Genomic DNA, 25,283 nt, shown 5'->3' with positions numbered 1-25,283 from the left:
TCAGTCAAGTCCATTATATATGATATACGACTCCTGAAATGGTACAGCATAGTGTCAGTTAAGTCCATTATCTATGATATATTACTTCTAAAATGGTACAGCTTAGTGTTAGTCAAGTCCATTATCTATGATATATGACTCCTAAAATGGTACAGCATAGTGTCAGTCAAGTCCATTATCTATGATATATGACTCCTTCAATGGGACAGTAGTGTCAGTCAAGTCAAATATCTATGATATATGACTCCTTCGATGGGACAGCATAGTGTCAGTCAAGTCCATTATCAATGGCATATGACTCCTTCAATAGGACAGCACAGTGTCAGTCAAGTCCATTATCTATGGCATATGACTCCTAACTCCTTCAATGGGACAGCAGTGTCAGTCAAGTCCAATATATATGATATATGACTCCTTCGATGGGACAGCATAGTGTCTGTCAAGTCCACTGTCTATGGTATATGACTCCTTCAATGGGACAGCATAGTGTCAGTCAAGTCCATCATATATGATATATGAATCCTTCAATGGGACAGCATATTGTAGGTCAAGTCCAACTGCAAACAATACAGATGCTGATATGACATCACATAATGCACTTGCAGATCAGGGTCCATGTTCTTTCTTGTACTGATTACAGTTTGCAGTTGGACTTGACTTTTAAGTGTGTATATGCAGTATTGGTGAACTTGTACTAATCTTCACACCCAAACTTAAATTATTTAATATAATTTTAAGGAAGAAAAATACTTTATATTTATCACTTAAGCTATACGTCATATTTATCCCTTCAACTTTACTTAAAATATATTAGTTAAACTTTACACAAAATATTGTCTTAAAGGACTGATATTTTACTGTGAAAAATTACCAGCCAAAGGTAATAATAAACATGCCTTCATGCATATGACTTAAAAGTTTCACATCATGAGTCACAATTAAGTTTAAGGAGATGCACAAAACTAAAACTAAAGAGACCTAATTAAATACTGGTATACAGGTGTGGCCTAATTATATACTGGTATACAGGTGTGACTTAATTAATACTGGTATACAGGTGTGACCTAATTAAATACTGGTATACAGTTGTGACCTAATTAAATACTGGTATATAGGTGTGACCTAATTAAATATTGGTATAGAGGTGTGGCCTAATTAAATACTGGTATATAGGTGTGACCTAATTAAATAATGGTATACAAGTGTGACCTAATTAAATACTGGTGCACAGGTGTGACCTAATTAAATACTGGTATCCACGTGTGACCCACTACAGCACCTGCCCTTAAACAAGAATGATAAATCCTTATGCATTCTTCAACAAGACTATCACAAATGGCATTGAGAAAGAGTGATTGGATGGAATGAGATCAGATCTCTCCTTACAGACATGGAATAAAAGGGGAGTATGAGTATGTGTTATGTATGAATTATTTCTACCACCATTTTTGTGAGGGCAGTGTTTTCTCCTCCTGCAGAATGTCTGCCTAGCATAAGTTTCTGTGTATATATGCAGCTAAGAGGACTCATGACAGCAAAGGCAAATTAAGGATCACAATCTGGAAGTCTTCCAAGATGAATCAAAAGACCAACAGTATAAAAAGCATACTAAAATTTATCAAGAATGGTACTGGAATGTAATTCTTACAGTAGAATCCAAATCTTTACGGAACAGTGGACCAGTCTTCACCTCTGAAACCTTAAGAGTACCTCCATCTTCAGAACAACTGGAAGATAAAATGTAATAATCCTACACATGTGGGTTTTTTTCCAGTAAAGTATGAAAATTGTAAAATGTAATAAACTACACATTTTTGTTCTTTAAAGTATAAAAACCAAAGATAACATGTAATAAACCTACACAAGTGTTTTTTTCTTAACTCTAAATTAAGAAAACTGGATGATAACATGTAATAAAACATCAAGTGTTTTTACTGTAAAGTTTGAAAACTGAAGACCATGCATCACATTGATGTAATTCTCTTAGCACGGTGTTTTAAGACCATGTATCACATTGATGTAATTCTCTTAGTATGGTGTTTTAAGACCATGTATCACATTGATGTAATCTCTTAGCATGGTGTTTTATGACCATGTATCACATTGATGTAATTCTCTTAGCATGGTGCTTTAAGACCATGTATCACATTGATGTAATTCTCTTAGTATGGTGTTTTAAGACCATGTATCACACTGATGTAATTCTCTTAGTATGGTGTTTTAAGACCATGAATCACATTGATGCAATCCTCTTATCATAGTGTTTTAAGACCATGTATCACATTAATGTAATTCTCTTAGTATGGTGTTTTAAGACCATGTATCACATTGATGTAATCCTCTTAGCATGGTGTTTTATGACCATGTATCACATTGATGTAATTCTCTTAGCATGGTGTTTTAAGACCATGTAGCACATTGATGTAATCCTCTTAGCATGGTGTTTTAAGACCATGTAGCACATTGTTGTAATCCTCTTAGCATGGTGTTTTGAGACATCTAACTACTATGATGGTTCACTAAATTTCTTCACATCCATCACAGTCGTATTTTTATGCACAATTAAAAAGAGGGAAAGAATCCATATAAGTGTGAATTTTTATCAATGTCTATCAATCTCTAAGAATGTGTTTGACATAAATGTAGGTTCACCAAGTGGCTGAGTGGTTGGTCTAAAGCGCTCTTCGTTACGGATTATTGCCATCTCCCCTCTGTTTGCGTGGGTTCGAGTCTCGGTTTCAGCCAATATGGGTATGTGAGAAAGCTTGCCAGTAACTTCTCGTGGGTTGGTGGTTCTTTCCAGGGTTTTCACGGGTTCTTCCTCCACCGATAATACTGGCCACCATGTATAGCCTATTGTGTGCTGAAAAATGGCATTAAACCCTACAACAGCAACAGCGACATAAATGTAATTCCATAATTTTTCCTACCATTTTTTCCATCATATCTAACCTCCCATTGCCTAGTACATGTATTATTTTTTATACAAATACAGTTGGTTGATGAATGAATTTCTGTCAACTGATTCAGTTCTCAGATCAGTCCACCTACCCACCAACCCAGATATCCATCTACTATTCTTAATACATACACATAAAGCTTGATGGCTACTGCATTTCTTCTGTCCACCACGTCATCCTCTCCTCCCTCATGAACATCTTTGACCTCCTTCTTGCCTTTTAGGGGCAGACAAGCTTCAAAAAGCTGCAAGACACATTATATTCATTGGCTTTAATAAAAGACACAAATTGACACAAGAGTAATGCCATTTTGCTTGGTATTCTGGGTGCACTGTATTCCTAAACTGATTCTAAATTAAAGACGCCAATGGGTATCCAGGTACTCGGGTACCCGCCCGTTGATAATAACCCAGGTAATAAAATAAGCCATAGGGTACCTATTTACCATATACATCTTTTCTGTCAGTGCTTGTACATGCAGCACTAACTGTGTTTTCAAGTTGACTGAACTGCAAATACATGTACTTTTGCAGTGCCATGTAGAGGTCTGCCTCTTACAGTACATAATTAACCTGAATCCCATGTTTTCGAGGTGACAACTGTTTGATTGAGCCAACAATGTGGTACAGTGGCAAGTAACAGAGGCTGGTTATTTGATCTTGCTGCACAACTGACACATGTTCAGCTGATACCTTGAATAGATTTCAGAAATTATATGATTAAAGCGTTATTTTCAAAGCCCAAGCTCAGTCTCTATGTAAGCATTTGCAAATGACAGTGAGGCCAAGGTAAGGAAGTCAGACAATATTTATGATGGATAGACTACAACAATTACTAGATGACAATGGAGGATTTCAGAACAATATCAGATAATGAGATGAATTCTTGGACTTTGTACCAGATGACCTTAGGTAGTTGTATTTATAGGATACTATCAATTTTTTTTTTAAATGTTGACATAACTTCAGGTTTGTACACATTTATTTTCCGTTAGCTTGGGTACCCGGGTAACCAATCATTAGGATTGACAGATACCCGATACAAGTTTTCTAAAACAAAATTACATCTTTATTCTCCATCACTACATGAAGATAAAAAAGGCTTCCTTATCCTTGAATTATCTTACGTACACATAACCTTGAATTATCATAAGTACACATAACCATGAATTATCATAAGTACACATAACCTTGAATTACCATAACTACACATAACCTTGAATTCTTATAACTACACAAAACCTTGAATTATCATAAGTATACATAACCTTGAATTATCATAAGTACACATAACCTTGAATTATCATAAGTACACATAACCTTGAATTATCATAACTACACATAACCTTGAATTATCATAACTACACATAACCTTAAATTATCATAGGTACACATAACCTTGAATTTTATCATAACTACATATAGATAAAAATGTTTCTTTAACCTTGAATTATCATAACTACACACCTTGAATTAAAATAACTAAACATACCCTTGAATTATCATAGGTACACAAAACCTTGACTTATCATAACGACACATGACCTTGAATTATCATAACTACACATAACCTTGAATTATCATTAAGTATACATAACCTTGAATTATCAAAACTACATAAAACCTTGAATTATCATAAGTACACATAACCTTGAATTATCATAACTACACATAACCTTGAATTATCATAACTACACATAACCTTAAATTATCATAAGTACACATAACCTTTAATAATATCATAGCTACATATAGATAAGAATGTTTCTTTAACCTAAAATTATCATAACTACTCATAACCTTGAATTATCATAACTACACATAACCATGAATTATCATAAATACACATAACCTAGAATTATAACTACACATAACCTTAAATTATCATAAGTACACATAACCTTGAATTATATCATAACTACAATTTGATAAAAAAATGTTTCTTTAACCTTGAATTATCATACGTACACATAACCTTGAATTAAAATAACTACACATACCCTTGAATTATATCACAACTTCAATTAGATAAAAATGTTTCTTTAACCTTGAATTATCATAATTACACATAATCTTGAATTAAAATAACTACACATACCCTTGAATTATCATAAGTACACAAAACCTTGAAATATCATAAGTACACATAACCTTGAATTATCATAACTACACATAACCTTGAAATATCATAACTACACATAATCTTAAATTATCATAAGTACACATAACCTTGTGTTATATAATAACTACATATAGATAAAAAATGTTTCTTTAACCTAGAATTATCATAACTACACATAACCTTGAATTATCATAACTACACAAAATACACATAACCTTGAATTATCATAACTACACATAACCTTCAATTATCATAACTACACATAACCTTGAAATATCATAACTACACATAACCTTAAATTATCATAAGTACACATAACCTTGAATTATATCATAACTACAATTAGATTAAAAAAATGTTTCTTTAACTTTGAATTATCATAACTACACATAACCTTGAATTATCATAACTAGACATAACCTTGAATTATCATAACTACACATAACCTTGAATTATCGTAACTACACATAACCTTAAATTATCATAAATTCATGATGATAAAAAGGCTGGCAATGAAAAAGACTCCTTTAACATCTGAATTATCATAACTACATGAGGTTAAAAAAGGCTTCATAAACCATGAATTATCATAACTACACATAGCCATGAATTATCATAACTATACAAAACCTTGAATTATCATAAGTACACATAACCTTGAATTATCATAAGTACACAAAACCTTGAATTATCATAACTAGACATAGCCTTGAATTATCATAACTACACATGACCATGAATTATCATAACTACACAAAACCTTGAATTATCATAAGTACACATAACCTTGAATTATCATAAGTACACATAACCTTGAATTATCATAACTAGACATAACCTTGAATTATCATAACTACACATAACCATGAATTATCATAACTACACAAAACCTTGAATTATCATAAGTACACAAAACCTTGAATTATCATAAGTACACATAACCTTGAATTATCATAACTACACATAACCATGAATTATCAAAAATACACATAACCTTGAACTATCATAAGTACACATAACCATGAATTATCATAAGTATACATAACTTTGAATTATCATAGCTGTACACATAACCTTGAATTATCATAAGTACACATAACCTTGAATTATCATAAGTACACATAACCTTGAATTATCATAAGTACACATAACCTTGAATTATCATAAGTACACATAACCTTGAATTATCATTAAGTACACATAACCTTGAATTATCATTAAGTACACATAACCTTGAATTATCATAAGTACACATTTTTGATCATATAGATCATTAGATCAGATTTCAGCATATGAAGCATATAATAAATATTACCATCATCGAATCCTACCAAAATCAGAGATTGTCCAAGTGATACTTAAAGTGAGGCATTTGCACTTACTGAGAATGCAAAAAAATGTAAACTTCTTACAGATCAGATATGCTTATGAACATAATGTATTCAAGATCATTTTTTTATGCAAAATAAAACTACAGGTAATTTCTGCATTACACAAAATGCAGTCTTAGCAGACATTTTCATAACCATATCCTCAATTTTCTCCAATTTAAATGAGGATCTCACAAACACACATCTACCTAATACAAAAAGTGTTTTTCTAACTGGATATTATAAAACTGAGGATCTCACATACATGTCTTCCTAATACAAAATGTGTTTCAAATTGGTAATTATTTAACTGAGGATCTCACATACACACGTCATTCTAATACAAAATGTGTTTCAAATTGGTAATTATATGACCAAGGATCTCACATACACACGTCTACTTAATACAAAATGTTTTTCAAACTGGTAATTATTTAACTGAGGATCTCACATACACACGTCATTCTAATACAAAATGTGTTTCAAACTGGTCATTATAAGGTTTTAAATTGATATTAAACATACACAAGTTTGCAATTCCAGTTGTTACTGAGTTTCAGACACAAAATGACTTAACAATGTTACAGTAAAATAATACCAAGTATAATATTAGTGTGACATCAAAGATATATGACATTTAGTTCTTGCCAGCTATCCTGTGTGACTTAAAATATTTGACATTTAGTTCTTGTCAGCTATCCTAAGTGTGACACAAAATATTTGACATTTAGTTCTTGTCAGCTATCCTAAGTGTGACACAAAGTATTTATGCCATTTTGTTCTTGCCAGCTATCCTATGTGTGACAAAATATTTGACATTTAGTTCTTGCCAGCTATCCTGTGTGACATAACATATTTATGGCATTTAGTTCTTGCCAGCTATCCTGTGTGTGACAAAATATTTGACATTTAGTTCTTGCCAGCTATCCTTTGTGACATAAAATATTTATGACATTTAGTTCTTGTCAGCTATCCTATGTGTGACATAAAATATTTATGACATTTAGTTCTTGCCAGCATTCCTATGTGTGACATAAAATATTTATGACATTTAGTTCTTGCCAAGATTCCTATGTGTGACATAAAATATTTATGACTTTTAGTTCTTGCCAAGATTCCTATGTGTGACATATAATATTTATGACTTTTAGTTCTTGCCAGCTATCCTATGTAAACTTGTGGTATACAATGTGGTTAGCATCTTTTCCTAAATAGTTATTTCATCCTCACTCTCATCCTCAATGTCAATATTATGACACTGCTAAGTGTTATCTTATAGTTTGACATACAAAAAATGTAACATGACAGTCTTACTTCATATTACTGAACATAAACCAAGTCCATTTCCAAACAATATAGACCCTGGACTGCCATTGCATTTTTAGGATCTATGCTATTTGTTTACTCCAAACAAAATGCAAAGACCCAGATCTGTTGGCACATTATATGAAAATAGATCTCAGATTATGCAGTTTGCAGCTGGACTCAACTATAAGTGAGTATACATGCAAACTGACAGTGAAACTGCATACCTTCTTTTCCTCATTAGTCATTGCATCCTCACTACCATCTTCAATGCCAATAATGTTTGTCTTCCCTCTTTCATCTCTCAGCTGTCTTGCATGTTCAAAACCCTGTTTGGCAACAAAATGATTTACTCAAAATTGCAAATTTCTATGGTCGTGTTAGGATCTACTTGAAATGCATGAAAATACAAACTTCAGTAATTTTCACTTTTATTTAAACCTGTGTAAATCCGACAATAGTCAGACCCATGTTAAAACTGACAATACTCCTAGTAACACTTTAAACTTGCTTGAATCTGACAACTGCACCAGTATGAATCTGCAATAATTACCTGTGTGAACCTGACAATAATTACACCTGTGTGAACTTGACAATAATTACACCTGTGTGAACCTAACAATAATTACACCTGTGTGAATCTGCAATATTTACACCTGTGTGAAATTGACAATAATTACACCTGTGTGAATGTGACAATAATTACATTTGGGTTAGAAGGCAATATTAGTTTATATTTGCTGACGACCTTTATGCTAATATTTTCTAATATTAGTACCTACCACAAAATACTTGATGAGTGTACAACATCTGCTATCAAAAAGAGTATTTTTTTGACATTTAAAATGTAGTCTATAGTTAATGAGCTTGATAAACAGGCCCATAGAAAAGAGATGTTTTTTAGAGAGAACAAAATGACATTTGGAGGTACTTCAGCATTGCCTTCAGTGATGGAAACACTCACCGTGAAATTATCAGGGCTCAGATAACATACATTTTTAAGCTGAAGAATACATAGTGCTTGTGATAACTATCAATAAAGCAAAGTAAGAAGCAATCTTTAAAAAAAAAAAGCACAAGTCATCTCAACTTGACACATCATGTGGCCACAGAATATTTTTTGACCAAATGAATAATGTATTTTTGATTGACAGCATTTATTTTGTGTGAGAGAGAGATATAGAGTGAGCAAGGATGCAAACTTAATAAATAACAAGGCGACACTTATTTTCACTTTAAAGTTTTATTTCTTTTGATGTATCGGGGTTTATATTAAATACCTTCAAAATCAAGCTGAACATCTTAAATGTGGGCATTAACTTTTATAGACAATTGTTTCTCTAACATTGTATCAACTCTTAAGGACAGCTTGTACTGTTTTAAAGGGGAAATCAACCAAAGTACTCAAACTTTAAGTCTATATGAACTCCGTATTTAAAACTTCATTTCCTACACAAATAACATTTAATTTCACACATGCCAAAATTTTACTCAAACCATGAAAATATTACTAACCTATCTAACTACTGGGCAAAATTAACCTGTTCAATCAGTCAAGAATAATCTATTCGTCAGGACCTTACTAGATGCTAAAATGTTCAAATGTAACTTAAGGAGAAAATCTAGTATGCCAGGATCCTCATTTCTCTCCCTTTCTCATTTTCAGTGGATTACCCAAAAGAAAATTTGGCACTCAAACTATTATTTCCTATACACTGTCTACAAAGAGTTTTAATTTCCAACGAGATTGTCCTCTTTGCCAGTGTAAGTAAATGTCATTTTTAGCATCTCTTTGAGTGTTTCTACATAGTAATACCAGTGGATGGTACTAATTAAATTTATATTTTTTGGTTCCTACAGGTATATACCATAAAACTCAAAAAAGGGTCTTGCCAATCAGATTGCTTGAAATGACAATGATGAAAAAAGTACAAATTTAGTTATAGGAGTAAATACAGAAGCTTTGTCAATAACTGCAGTGTAATACATTTCACTGTGGTTATGCACATATTAAAAAAACTACAAGAACATTATTAATTTCAACTAATGGAATGGTAAGAAGTTTGCTAATGTAGATATAGCCTTGACCCTCCAGCATAACACCCCACCCCCATGATTGAGATGGATAGTATAAGGTATGCAAAAAACATGCAAAATACAGTGCAAGTGCAAAAAATGCTCAACAGACTTAAGATGATTATAATATGTAGTAAGTTTCACAGCAATCCGCTGAAACTGCAAGAGTTGTTGCATTCACAAAGCTGTCCTGTATTGCATCCTGCATTAAGTCAAAATGGAAAATAACTCTTAACAAAATCACGTGCACAAAGATTTGTCAATTTGCATAATTTGATGACAATAATAATTACCAAATTTCATGGTGATGCAAACCGCAAAAAATTAAAAATGAAGGCAACTTGGATTTTCAAGATTCTGTCAAACACTAATTTCAGCTTCAGGACAAAAAGGGCAGCAACCCTTTATAAAAATTTTTAACAAGCAAAGCAATTTGTTGATATGTACATCTTACAGCAAGTTTCAGTTATCCACAGAAAATAGACTAGTTGTGTGATACACTGCATTCAGCTGCAAATTAAAGGGTGATAACTCTTGTGAAAACTAAGAAAGCAAAACAATTTTTCTATATGTATATATCTTCAAATGATGATGATTCACTTAATTCACAGCAATCCATCAGCAAGAGACTGAAGTGGGTCTGAGATCACTAACCTGACATCTGCCCAGTAGCCAAAAGGCAAGAGCAACTGGCAAAAATATCTGGATCAGGATGCCGACCGTGAAAATGTCTTCCATTGCTGCTGAATGCATATCTTATCAAAACAACCGTTTTAAGCTTTCTCTACATTTAATATCTTCATCCATATTTGATGGCACATCAATACTTGTCAAATAATGAGAGCCCTGCATTATCATGCAAAAGAGCTTTTGACCATTAAAACTGTATGACTGTTCAAAATTTCGATTTTCAAATTAATTCCTTAAATATATTCACAATTCTTTACATTATCATGTCTCATTGCACATTCTGCATTTTGATCTCTCCCTTTACTTCAAAATGTATTCATCATTTAATCTGCATTCATTCTACATTTTATTGTATTTATTCTGCATTCCATCTGCTTTCCATTTCAATTATCAGTGTCAGGGTCTGAAGAAAAATTATCTATTTCAGAATTTTTAAATTATAAATTTTACCAGGTTATTGAAACAGCAATTAACTATTTTTCTATAAAGATGTTACAGCTTTACCTTCAGCCTCTCTGTTTTGCTGGCTTGATTTCCGACCCACACAAACAAGTTTTTCCCAAGGTCAAGGATGAATACATCACCATGGTTCATGGAGGACCAGTCCATTGGAACCTGAAATATGGTAGATATTATCTTTTCTTACTTATACATATTACCTGCTGAAAGCATGGATTCCATTTGATATTAAACATTATTCTATGGTTCTATGTTTCACCTGAGAACTTTCCTATCATTTTTATAACATGACTTTAAAAAAACTAAATATAAAAATATTAAATTCAAAGATGCCAGTGCAGATGTAAGAACAAGTGTACCTATTGCATGTGGAGAAATTCATGCAGTCAATTTGTTATCAGTTTTTTTTAAAATTTAAAAAACGCACTTTGCAATTTAGGTAATTGTACATTAATTAAATTCCACTTAAAGTAGTTATATTCACCAGGTTGTAAAAACCACAAAAATTACATCATGCAAAATTATTCCCATGTATAACAAGTCCTGCATGTGTCTGTGTGTGTGTGTGTGTGTGTGTGTTTTATCACACTTTAAACATAGTGTGTCCAGTTTAGGACACACTGTACTAATGATATGGCAAAATGGGAACCAGCCTGGAAATGGGTGAACATAAAATAGAGCATATATGGGTTTTGGCTGACCAGGATTGGTTAATAATGTAAGTTATGTTTTAGAAAAAATAATCTTTTGAGAGCTTATCCTAGTTGTAAGTGAGAGACAAAATAGAGACATTGTTTTATTGATGGAATTTCAGTCCTTTAACAGTCTTGAGTTTGGAACACTCATTACTAAAATTAACACTTGACTGTTTGGTGCAGAATTGAAAGCACATGTTTCAAACTCATGCAGGTCCAGAAAATGCCATGGCTCATATCTTTTCCTCAACACAGAAGCCTGACATCAAGGTTTCATCTATATTGACAAATATACGTTTGATTAATGAGCACTCAAAAATTTTAAGTTATTTAATTTTAAAAGATGTAGATTTGCTAATGGGAACTGAATTAGTACCATGAGTCCTATAGACAGCCACAGCAATACAGTGTCTCCACATATGCAAGTGCAATTAACTTGACTATAAATGCAATCATATGGTTCTATTTATGGATAACAAGCCAAATTAATACATTTTGTAAACCACAGAGTGACTTTCAGTGGTTTATTAAACACATTTAGATATATCAACTGTTGCCTAGAAGGAAGCGATGGTGAAAAGTGTGTTGATTTGACTATGTTAGGTGTTTTGCACTTTGGTTTATATCTAAGCAATACATATATAAAATTTATAAATTTGCCATTTATAGAGTAATTACAGTAAGCAATATGATATTTCCTACCTAGTTGTGTTTTGAAATATAATGCTTCAGATATGATCACTTAGGTCTCTTCCACCATGATAAATGGTGATAACCTCTCATGATTTCGCATCCCACTAATTTCTTTCAGTGGATGTTTTAAAAGTTCATATTTTGCATTTTAATGGACTTATGTCTATATTACTTTAGATTTAAATTATATGTCTTCTGGGAGGGATTTTAGGTAATTTTTGTCATTTAAATATCTTTTTCTGTAATAATACATGTACATATAGATGGTCACCTTGACCTTTTACTCATTAATTACTAATATGACAAGGCTGGTAATATATTTCAGCATTAAATTAAAGAGCAATAAATGGTGATATTAGAAGAAATGATTCCTATTAGACAGCTTTATTTTACAAATTTTTCTGATTTTCTTAAATAAAGCTCAAATATTTAAATGTTGCCTGAAATGCACCATTGGTCTTTAGGTGAAGATGAAATTGCAATATAATGTAATATTCACTAATATAATCTTTGACAAGCAGAACTATGCACATTGCTTACTTATTCATTGAACTATTTCCTAGGGCTGTCAAGAAAATCAAGGGTGAATATAGGACACATGCTACTAATGATATGGAAAAATGGGAATGAATCTTTTGAGAGCTTATCCTAGCTGATAGTGGAAAAACAATAGAGATATTGTTTTACTGATGGAATTTCAGTCCTTTAACAGTCTTGAGTTTGGAACACTTATTACTAAAATTTACACCTGACTCCTTGGTGTGGAATTGAAAGCACATGTTTCAAACACATGCAGGTCCTGAAAATGCAATGGCTCATATACTTTCCTCAACAAAGAAGCTGATATCCAGGTTTCGTCTATACTGATAAATATAGGTTTGATCATGAGCAATCAAAAAGTTACTGAATTTTTAATATCATGATGTTTGCATAGGTTTACTATTGGAACTGAATTAGGACCATGAGTCCTTTAATACTTTTCATATAACAACACGTTAACATATCACTTCATATGATTCTGATTGGTCCAAATAAGCCAATGGAATTCTTCCACATTATTCTCTTGACTGATTGGCTGTGATGGGGAATTTTCCTTACCCCAATTTCTTTATCTTTTTTTAACTCTTAGTATTAACATTTTGATGGCCAGTTTTTAAAAAATCAGTTGCCTAAGGGGCACTGGGGAAAACGGTAATATGTTAACTTATAGGAATAAGTAAGTTCACCTCTGTTAAGAAAACAACGTATTATATATATGCTGGTCCCCCAACTGACAGAATGTTCTCTAATCAAAGCATTATTTTTTGTGGTAAAAGACCTCCAATGAGCTAATATTTCTGATTATGTGATGCAATTCTGACTCTATATGTACTCAATTGTTCCAGAACAAATAACGCAAATATTCAGTCACAAATACATTAGAGTAAATCTGGAATTTCTGCTTCTTGTAATCATCTCTTCACATGAATATCCAACAAATGGAATGCATAGTAGTGGAAAAATTGTAAGCAATCTCATCGAAAACAGAGGAACATGACTTGACTAACCTAAACCGAGTCAACCATATGACATCAGACATGAATTTCCATGATGTCGAAATGATGCCATTTATGTCAAATGTTGTGTCTTCCTTTTCTCAAATTCAAGCCATCATTAAAGTTTAACTGCAGCAAGAGGATCAAGCACATCACTGTTACTTCTTTCAATAATTATGACTCTGAACTTTCACCTTTTGATCCTAAAACAAACAGGTTTCTTCCTCATTTCAAACACAGGCCATTTACAAACAATGAACTAAATATACCATGCAGTAACCATGTTTCCTTTTTAGAGTCACTGTGACCCTGACATCTGACCTTTTGACCCTAAAATCAACTGATTTCATTCTTATCTCAAATGCAAAATATTTACAAAGTTTGGTCAAGGTATTTGGTATAAAAGTCAATTAAGTTATTGTATATGGAAACTGCCATCATTAAGTACATGTGACCTTGACTTTAACTTTTGGAGTCAACATTTGATATATATCTTCCTTGTCTCAACTAACTACAAGTTACTTACACAGTCTGATAAATGTAGATCATGGAAAATTTTAGTTATGGTGTGCAAACAAAAATGGGTACAGACAGATGGGCATCATAGCATGACTTAAGGCAGACATATAAAAGTGTTTTATGCTTTCATTTAGACCTCATCAGTTCATAATATTTTTATGCTTTCAATTAGACCTTATCAGATTGTAATATTTATACTTGTTGCAACCATGTTTTAATTTCAACATGACTGACCTTGACATTTACTAGGTCTGAAAAATATATTCTTTAAAACTATCTAAACCAATGTCAATTTACAATTATCTTTCAAACTATACAAATGAAATGGTCCCAGGTCTCAAAACTGAAATGTTCATTGTCATTTTATTCATCTAGTTAATCCTTTCAGTTCTTTTCTTGGGCATAGCCTTTTGACCTTGAAGTATGCTTACCTCTCTAACTCTGACATGATGCTTTCCCTTGACTTGCAGAAGTCTCTGTTTGAAAGTGTGCTCAACATGGTTGAATCCAGATTTTGCACCACCCTCAATGTACCTTAAAAAGTACAAAATCATAAAATTCCTAAAATAAACATTCATGTGGCTATCAAAATTACACAGACAATATTGATAACATTTTGGTGTGATTCCAGAATTATAGAACTACTCTTCCCAAGAAAATCCAAATGACCTGAAAGGTTGGCCATAGAAATTATGACTTTAATACAAACGATGGTCTAGTAATTCAAATGAATTGGAATAAATACATATCATGTAATTTATTCCCTCCTTTGTTTCTTTAACTGTAAAGTTATGAAACCATGTCAGATATAGTTAAGCAGTAGTAGGAAGGCCACCCATTTTAGGTGGCAGCCCCACAACTTTAATTCTGAAATATCCAATAACTTTAATTCTGAAATATCCAATAGCTCATAACTTTAATTCTGTAATATCTAATAGCCCCATCACTTAATTCTGAAATATCTAATAGCCTCGTAACTTTAATTCTGAAATATCCAATAGCCCATAACTTTAATTCTGAAATATCTAATAGCCCCATAACTTTAATTCTGAAATATCTAATAGCCCCATAACTTTAATTCTGAAATATCCCAACCAAAAGTTACTAAATCTTGCTTGCCAGAACTTTAACCCTCATTTGATTCATATTTGCTATAAGTGTTACTTAATCAGAACCCTAGCTTTCCTTACCAGGAGTCATCTTAATCATACAAAAGCTTGTTGATTGCACTTAACCATGTGACAAGTCAGGGTCCAAACTTGACCATTATATCTGGACTGAATTGCCTCTCCATATAGAATCAGCTAAGTTCATTAAAACTGGGAGAAGTGGGTGTATCAAGTCACTATTTTTTTGCATCATTTTCATGTCATGATGATACAGTAAAATAAGCTTTGACAAAGATTAAAATTGCCCAACTACCGTTGTCATTTAACATAAACACCTCGAGAATAGGTTACAGGCAAAAATCTGTAACTTCTTTTCCATCTGTTTATATGACCTATTATTGTGATGTGATGTGATGTGATTTTTGATTTTTAACGTAGCTTTAACAATTTTTCAGTCATATTGCTATGATGTCTGCAATGTGGCAGTTTATAGTGATGTCTAGCACTGGGGCATCATGCCGCAGACATGTAGCACGATGTCCCACCCAGTCACATTATCCTGACACCAGGCCGACCAGTCCTAACACTAACCTCTTAATGCTGAACGCCAAGCGAGGCAGCTGTTAGTACCATTTTTTAAGTCTCTGGTATGACTCGGCCGGGGACCTATTACTGAACAAAATGAATAATATTATTAGAAATGGACGTGGATATGGCCAGAGTCATAACTTGCTTCAGACTGGCCATACACAATTCAGCTCTTCACTTATTTTTCCAAGATTAGGAGGTTACAAACCACAGTCCTGAGTGCTAAAACTTTACCCCAAATAACTGTTTAGCAATAAAAGAATTCCATATTTTAGAGATTCCAAATTTTATTGTTGTAATCAACCATGTTAAGAAAAACAAGCATACCAAATTCAGTAGCATACATGTTTTCTTATTTGTCTGATTTATCATTATCTCACCATAAGTTCAATACTGAATTCTGTGTTATGGCCTTTGACCTTGAACCTTATACCACAGATAGACAACTGAACTTGTCTCAGATAATATCCACATTTATCAACATGCATTTATCCACAAGCTGTGTACCATAAAAAGCCATTCAGACTGTTTTGCATTGTCATGCTTCTGACTCATTACAGATCAAAACCCAAGCCACAGCCTTTAACCTTGCAATCAATGTCAAAGTGCTGACTATCAACTTCTTTATTAAAAACAACCAAATCTAAAGTCTGGTCAAAATCTGTACCTGTCAATGTGTTCATAAGCCCGAATGAACCTCAGAAATGGCAGCAGTGACCTCTGACCCAACCCCATTGTCAAGTAGGTTGGATTTTTTAACTCATTCACTATACCATGTACATGTTGGTGATATTGCAGATCATAATTATTATAAATGAAAAAGAATTACAAACTGCTGGACATGCTTTAATGAAAAAATCCATTTGAATGCCACCATAGAGAAGTGGTGTTAACGAGAGTTTTAGCTAGCCACAATGGTTGCCATGTTGGAGGTCAGATCAAATATAGTATGCTTTTGACTAATACAGGCCTATTTTTCAAGCATATGGGAGCAGCCATCATTATTAGCTGTGTGCTCAGATCATGTAAACTTCAACAAGCACAATATCCAAAGAAATTTCAGTCCCAGTGCATAAAAGTAACATTCAGGCATGTCAACAGTCTCTCCATTGTGCATACTGCAAATGCAAACATCTTCACCTTGCTCCTATCAATCTCATAGAAGTACATAATATCTGTAGTTCATCAACACTAGAATATATTTACAAGGACTGATATAATGCACACTGCTTTTGCTGACACACATGTGATGCATGTTGAATTTCTTGGAGTAGTTTTTAATGATCTTTCAGAGATCTGATATCTTGAAAATAATGGTAATTTATTCAGAAAATCAAATGCCTATGCATTGATAATTATTTCCAACATGATTTAAACATGAGCATTCAATCATTTCAGCTATATAAAAAAGAAACCTTCAGCTCACTATACATATCCATCCCTTTCAGCTAACCCTCCCCCTCCTGTTCATCTCACTATAAATATCCATCCCTTTCAGCTAACCCTCCCCCTTCCTTTTCATCTCACTATACATATCCATCCCTTTCAGCTAACCCTCCCCCTCCCGTCCATCTCGCTATACATATCCATCTCTTTCAGCTAACCCTCCCCCTCCCGTTCATCTCACTATACATATCCATCCCTTTCAGCTAACCCTCCCCCTCCTGTTCATCTCACTATACATATCCATCCCTTTCAGCTAACCCTCCCCCTCCCGTTCATCTCACAAGGTTCATCAATAGTTAACACCCTTACTTATGCTGCAGTCCATGTCTGTGGACCACACTGTACACGAGTTATTGATGGACAGGTGTATAAAGATGGACAGCGACAGTCTCACAATCAACGAGTAATTGTGCTGTGAATTAAACCACACATGTAAACTGTTTTTAGAAGAAAAATATGAATTACTTGTAATCATAAGGTTTGATGTCATTTTCTTCTTGCTGATTCATAAGGTTGCTACATAGCAAACAGTTGACAATTTTCAATAATCAATTCTGATGTTTTAGTTACAGATGCATCCATAACATTAAGAAAATGGACAATGCTTTTGTTGACTTTGATGTCTGGATTATATGCAGTCATATAGAATTATACCACTCTAACACCAATGCTGAGTGTTGCCTTCCTACTTAATATTACACCTGAATAAATAAATAAGGAGATTAGGTCTCCTGGATAAAACTGACTTGATTCCTCCTTTGGCCCTGAAGTAACCAAGGAAGAGCTTGGACTCGCTACCCTCCACTTCTCGATGCTGAACTGGGAATCCTCCCAGGTAGTCATCCAGTTCCACACTCTTATAGGCTGCTATACCGGCCTCATCCTGAATAACATGGAAAATTGAACTAGAGCTATATCTATGGCAAATCCCCAATCTTTATTAGATATGATTTCTTCCAACTTGGCCATGACCCAAGAGTCATATACATCACCCTTACCATGACCCAGGAGTCATATACATCATCCTTACCATGACCCAGGAGTCATATACATCACCCTGACCATGACCCAAGAGTAATATACATACACCTAATCATGAAACTAGTCATATTCTATGGCAAATCCCCAATCTTTATTAGATATGATTTCTTCCAACTTGGCCATGACCCAAGAGTCATATACATCACCCTTACTATGACCCAGGAGTCATATACATCATCCTTACCATGACCCAGGAGTCATATACATCACCCTGACCATGACCCAAGAGTAATATACATACACCTAATCATGAAACTGGTCATATTCATCACCCTGACCATGACCCAAGAGTCATATACATTACCTTGACCATGACCCAAGAGTCACATACATCAGCCTGACCATGACCCAAGGGTCATATACATTAGCCTGACCATGACCCAAGGGTCATATACATCACCCTGACCATGACCCAAGGGTCATATACACCACCCTGACCATGACCCAGGAGTCACATCACCCTGACCATGACCCAAGAGTCACATACATCACCCTGACCATGACCCAGGGGTCATATACATCACCCTGACCATGACCTAGGAGTCACATACATTAACCTGACCATGACCCAAGAGTCACATACACAAATCCATATAATACATTCCCTCCTGCCACGACCGCATTTTAATTAAAAATATTTTGAAATGTCATTGTGAATTTTTTTTAATATGACCATTGACAACTTCCTATGTGCATCCAAGTAGCTACATACATGCCACCCACTGGCAAGGAAAGAGTGTAATCCAAGTGAACAAAAAGAGTAATCCAAGCAGAAAAAAAAGAGTAATCCACACATAACATGATAAAAATTCAATGAGCATATGTACAAAATTATTTTTTGATCCCTCTGGACTTTTAACATCAATTACTGCTTCAAGTTTTCATATATAACACACTGAGCTTTAAAAAGCAACAGACTCTCCTATTTCATTTCAAAACACTTTGTACCAGCTGAGACTATGAATATTTTGCACACAAATTGAGCACTAAGTGCTGGGTTACTGAGCCTGGATCTGAATTCAGTTTTATTTTTGTTAACAATACTGAACAAATCTCTCAGTTATGTTTATTCAAAGCATTATTATGCAAATAAAAAAAGTTTTCTCCAGTGGAATCTACTGTTAATTCTGGTAATGAAAGAAGATCACTCTAACTTTGCCCTTTTCATTGTCAAAGTCTCCTACAAAGACTCTGAAAAGAGTGTATGGCTTTTTAGCTCTTCAATACACATGTAGCAAAGTTACCCAGTGCAGTGTGCTATAAATAGAACGCCTGTTACCCATTTGACTCCATACACACTGTTAAGCAGTGCAGTGTATGTTACATTTAACAGCAATTTTAACAATTTTACATTTTTGGTACATGTATATTATGTATGGAAAATATTTAGAGTAAAGTCCGATTGTTATAGCTGTGTAATTATTTTTCACAGAAGAAATTTTATGTGCTTTAAAATCTTGAGAGAATTTGTTCACCGTCAAGTCAGTGAAGCTGTGTGACCAACTGTAGCTGCCATTTCTCATACTCAAAATTTACTTTAGTTCTTTGTCTGCATCTACAGCACTAAGTCATCTGAATTTGATAATTTATAAAAACTAATTTCTGCCTACATCAATATTAGAGCTTGTACCTAAGTTATTGAAGCTTTCATAGTTGTGATTCTAATCATGAAAACTCGAGTAAGTACTGAATGAAATCCGTTATCTCCATTTTGGAGAGTGGAGAAACCGACCCAGTTACTTTAAATAGCAGATTTCAACCAAAGCATAAACAGTGCACACATGATCTGATGTAATGGTCATTCACAGCAATGAATGTAGTATCTAACTGGGGGATTTCCCTGAATGTGGCGCTATGAAAACCCGCTCAAAATGGATGATGTTTACAGCAGGCGTCAAAAGGCGTTTCCATGAGAATGGTGTAGAGGTGTCCAAAGGCACCTGTATGTGAATGGAGTAGATGCATCCAAAGGCGCTTGCATGAGAAAACAAATTATTAATATTTTTGGGAGAGGGATATACCAAAAACGCGTAAACCGAATACAGATACGAGTAAGGCGTAATTTAGTGGAAAAAAAGCAGAATGATTATGCCAAAAGCGTAATGGTTGGCATATATGTAGCTAGCCCATCTCGAGTATGGTTCATAATGGACTTCTGGAAAAGAATTCACTGAATGACCTCTTGGGGTCTTTTCGTTTTCATACTTCAAATACTTTTTAAACTGTATCAATTTAATAATAAGGCAAAACTAGTTCTGATAACATTTGTAAAAATGTTCTGTAGTTTCATAATTATTCTGCATTACCAACAGTGATTATCTGGTTGCAAATCCAGCAAAAATTGTCTTTCAAACAATGATTCTATCATATCACAAATTCCTCCATGGGACTCTGATCAACGTCTTAAGGATTAATTGTCCTTTTGCTGACTTCCTTTCCACAGAATGATTATTAGCAGATGGGCATCTTCGATGTGTAGAAAATGAAATTGCTTGTTGACAGGAAATATAGACTCCATTCAAATAGGCCCAAACCAAAAATTGTAAAATCCTTTAGAATACCCAATCCTAATTCAAACGGGCCCAAACCAAAAACTGTAAAGCATTTTAGAATACCCAATTCTAATTAAAATGGGCACAAACCAAAAATTGTAAAACCCTCTAGAATACCCAATCCTAATTCAAAAGGGCCCACACCAAAACTTTTAAAATCCTTTAGAATATCCAATCCTAATACAAATGGGCCTAAACCAAAACTTGTAAAATCTGTTAGAATACCCAATCCTAACTCAAACGGTCCAAACCAAAAATTGTAAAATCCTTTAGAATACCCAATCCTAATTCAAATGGGCCCAAACCAAAACCTGTAAAATCCTTTAGAATACCCAATCCTAACTCAAATGGCCCAAACCAAAACCTGTAAAATCCTTTAGAATACCCAATCCTAATTCAAACGGGCCCAAACCAAAAACTGTAAAGCAATTTAGAATACCCAATTCTAATTAAAATGGGCACAAACCAAAAATTGTAAAACCCTCTAGAATACCCAATCCTAATTCAAATGGGCCCACACCAAAACTTTTAAAATCCTTTAGAATATCCAATCCTAATACAAATGGGCCTAAACCAAAACTTGTAAAATCCGTTAGAATACCCAATCCTAACTCAAACGGCCCAAACCAAAAACTGTAAAATCCTTTAGAATACCCAATCCTAATTCAAATGGGCCCAAACCAAAAATTGCCAAATCCTTTAGAATACCCCTTTTCAGCAATTCAATTAAAACATGTTGATTCCAAAATGATCAAATTAATTCCAAAAATGATGGTCCCATTCCCGATCGCAAAAATAAAAAAATACTTGACATTATATAACGGCCACACAAAAAATAACTGACCTGTGATGTCTCGGATCCTAACCAGAAGTGAATGTGGCAATCCATCTTTGCACCCTTGACTTCCTTCAACTGAAAAGGACAATCTGGTATGAATGTGAGAAATTTTAACTAAGAGATACAAAGAGGAGAAGTAAGAAGATAATCAGTGAAGTGCAATTAAAACATTTATAATCAACTCTGACCAAGGTTTTAGATACAGATAAGTTCTCCCTCATTGTAAGGTATATCAATATATAAATTAGTCCCTTTTATAAGGCAAGTATAGCCATGGATTCTATTTGATTGTTTATTAGTAATATTATGAAAGATCTCAATATAAAGTATAGGCAAGTATAGTCATGGATTCTACTTGTTTATTAGTAATATTATGAAAGATCTCAATGTAAATAATAGGCATGTATAGTCATGGATTCTACTTGATTGTTTATTAGTAATATTATGAAAGATCTCAATGTAAACTATAGGCAAGTATAGTCATGGATTCTATTTGATTGTTTATTAGTAATATTTTGAAAGATCTCAATGTAAATTATAGGCAAGTATAGTCATGGATTCTACTTGATTGTTTATTAGTAATATTATGAAAGATCTCAATGTAAAGTATAGGCAAGTATAGTCATAAAACTTTACAGCTAAAAGTTTTATAGATTTACAGAAAATGGTGAAAAATCTTCAAACTTTTCAAATTTTCAAAATATTTTAATGTTACGTCTTACAAGTAATATCTTCTAAAAGGAAGATCAGATGATGAAGCATAGGACTTGTAATCAAAGGGTAGAAAGTTTGATACCTGCCTAGGCCAGCCTGAGTAGGCTGCCTTGGTGTTTCCTTAGGAAAAGCACTTAGAAATTCTTCAGTATGATATAGCTAACAAAATGCTAAAATTTGCATAAAACAGGCCAACTGAATGCCTTTGATTGATGTAGCCGCTAAAATTGGCATAAAACAGGACAACTGAATGCCTTTGATTGATGTAGCCAGCTAAAATTGGCATAAAACAGGCTAACTGAATACCCCAGACTGATGTAGCCAACTTAAATTGGCATAAAACAGACCAACTGAATGCCTCTGAGTGATGTAGCCAGATAAAATTGGCATAAAAACTGAATATCAAGATAATAATAATAATAATAATAAAAATAATAATGAGGACTTTGTATAGCACCTAATCTTTAGAAGCTCTATGTGTTTACCAATATTAGACAACACCTATAACAAAAAAAAACAATATATAATGATATTATTACAGAAAACAAACACCATGAAATTAGAAAACATAAAAACATGCTGTAAATATTTAAAGTAGGGAACATTTTTGAGTCTTTAAGTTTGTTCTTGCAGTCGAAAATCGTGAGTTTTAAGAGCACTCATAAATGGGATCACTGTGTGACTGTGTCTTTGTTTCTAAGTTAAGTGGGCAATTCATTCCACATTGCTGGGCCCTGGTATGCAAAAGAACGCTGTCCATATGATTAAGACAATGCAACAGGAATGAATAAATCCAGGACCCAAGTGCCTGTGATTTTGACCAAGCAGACTGAGAAAGTACATAACATTAAGGGGCTCCAAGTGGCTGAGTGGTCTAAGACACATTTCATCTCTCTGTGTTGGTTCAAGTCTTGGTTTGACCAATGTGGATATGTAGGGAAGCTTGCCAGCAGCTTTCCATTAATCGGTGGTTCTTCCAATGATTTTCCAAATATAATGACCACCATGTATGGCCTATTATGTGTGAAAAATGACACAATCACCCCAAACCCACAAAATCATGTAAGTTCAATATATACAAAGAGGCAAGCAATTAATCCAACTAACTATCCACACAAAAAGGCAAGCAATTAATCCAACTAACGTTACTGCTTTGCTTTCCTTAGTAGTCAGGCTCTGTCACTTTGATAATTACTGGTATTATTGCCACCAATAGTAATCAAAACAATTAAAAATAACAGCTGAAAAGTGGTGTTGTTCAGATCACATCAGCATGAAAATTTTGAACTGCCTGAGAGTACAAATAGTACAATGGCTTGCACAGATCACAAAACACAATGAACATGGTACCAGACAATCAGGAGTAGATCACTCCATATGCTCACATAATTTGTAAGCACAGCACCAAAGTGTAATGAACACAGTACCAAAAAATGACAAGTCGATCACTCAATAAGCAGACTTAATTTATAAGCACAGTGCATTGCATGCAAATGCTGTAAATTATTTTGGCAGTGGTATATTTTTGTTCAAGACATTCTCAAGAAAAACAACAGAAAAGTTGTGAAAAGCAGAAGACAGACAAAATGTGATAAATCTTTCATGCCTAAGGAATCCTAAGAACTGTGTTTAACATTCCCACTAATGGTGGATGATGTCAACTGAAATATTAAGATGATTTTAAGAACATATTGATGATTATTCATAATTATCTTGAATGGCTTTAATAAATAAAAAACACATTACATGTAATTTCATAACATTCATATGATATTAAAATGAAAATATTCAATATTTCAAAATCTAATTCTTACTCTGTATTACATAATAATTACATGTATTTGTACTGATAGCTGTGTGATGTCCCTGTAGAAAAGTCAAACCATAAGTAGTGACCCCAACTGCTGAACAAGTAGATGCAACAGTACACCTGTAATAAAATCCCTATTTAAAAAATTGGCAACACTAATAATAATATGTGCATAACAAACTCAAATGCAAAAAGAAACCAGTCTGCTCTACCTGAGCAAAGTTCTTGCAAAGCTTGATCAACACATGTGGAAAAAATAAAAGATGTAAAAAAAAAGTTAAGGATATCTACAAAGCATGGCATATTGCTGTGAGAGGTTACATATTATAAAGCATACAATGCAATTTTTAACACTAGAGTCCCCTCAAAAGGACTAATGCTCTACTGGCCAACACCAGAGTCCCTCAAAAGGACAGATGCTCTTCTGGCCAACACTAGAGTCCCTCAAAAGGACTGATGCTCTACTGGCCAACACCAGAGTCCCTCAAAAGGACTTATGCTGTACTGGCCAACACTAGAGTCCCTCGAAAGGATTAATGCTCTACTGGCTAAAAATAATTTCCAAGGATCCATGATCAGTATATTGTTTCTGTACTTTACTCTTTGGTATCTAATGAATACTGAAACTATCTCAAATATTTATGAGAAACTCCAACATCACAAATTTGGCAACAAAAATAATTTCTCATAGGTCTGATTTGGCAAGTTTACAAAATGTCTGTAAATATCTTAAGTGCAGTATAAAATTCTCTGTCAAGAACT

General features: G+C 33.7%; 1 protein-coding gene across 7 annotated transcripts in view; it reads right to left on the bottom strand.

Annotated features, from left to right (window-relative positions):
* LOC149789501 (advillin-like) overlaps nt 1–25,283 on the bottom strand; it is a 169,852-nt gene that overhangs the window by 76,910 nt on the left and 67,659 nt on the right. For all 7 annotated transcript variants that reach the window (XM_089971531.1, XM_089971537.1, XM_089971534.1 and 4 more), the window contains 7 exons: nt 22,004–22,072; nt 18,313–18,449; nt 14,855–14,957; nt 11,027–11,137; nt 7,984–8,085; nt 3,092–3,204; nt 1,649–1,727 (listed from right to left, as the gene is read on the bottom strand). In XM_089971531.1, coding sequence (XP_089827657.1) covers nt 1,649–1,727; nt 3,092–3,204; nt 7,984–8,085; nt 11,027–11,137; nt 14,855–14,957; nt 18,313–18,449; nt 22,004–22,072 — 714 coding nt within the window. The remainder of the gene's footprint in view (nt 1–1,648; nt 1,728–3,091; nt 3,205–7,983; nt 8,086–11,026; nt 11,138–14,854; nt 14,958–18,312; nt 18,450–22,003; nt 22,073–25,283) is intronic.

Source organism: Sinohyriopsis cumingii, chromosome 10 (genome assembly GCF_028554795.1).
Source record: "Sinohyriopsis cumingii isolate HCF-2022 chromosome 10, ASM2855479v2, whole genome shotgun sequence".
NCBI lineage: Eukaryota > Metazoa > Mollusca > Bivalvia > Unionida > Unionidae > Sinohyriopsis > Sinohyriopsis cumingii.
Note: the sequence above shows the minus strand (reverse complement) of the source record. Positions and strands in the feature narration are given on the sequence as shown.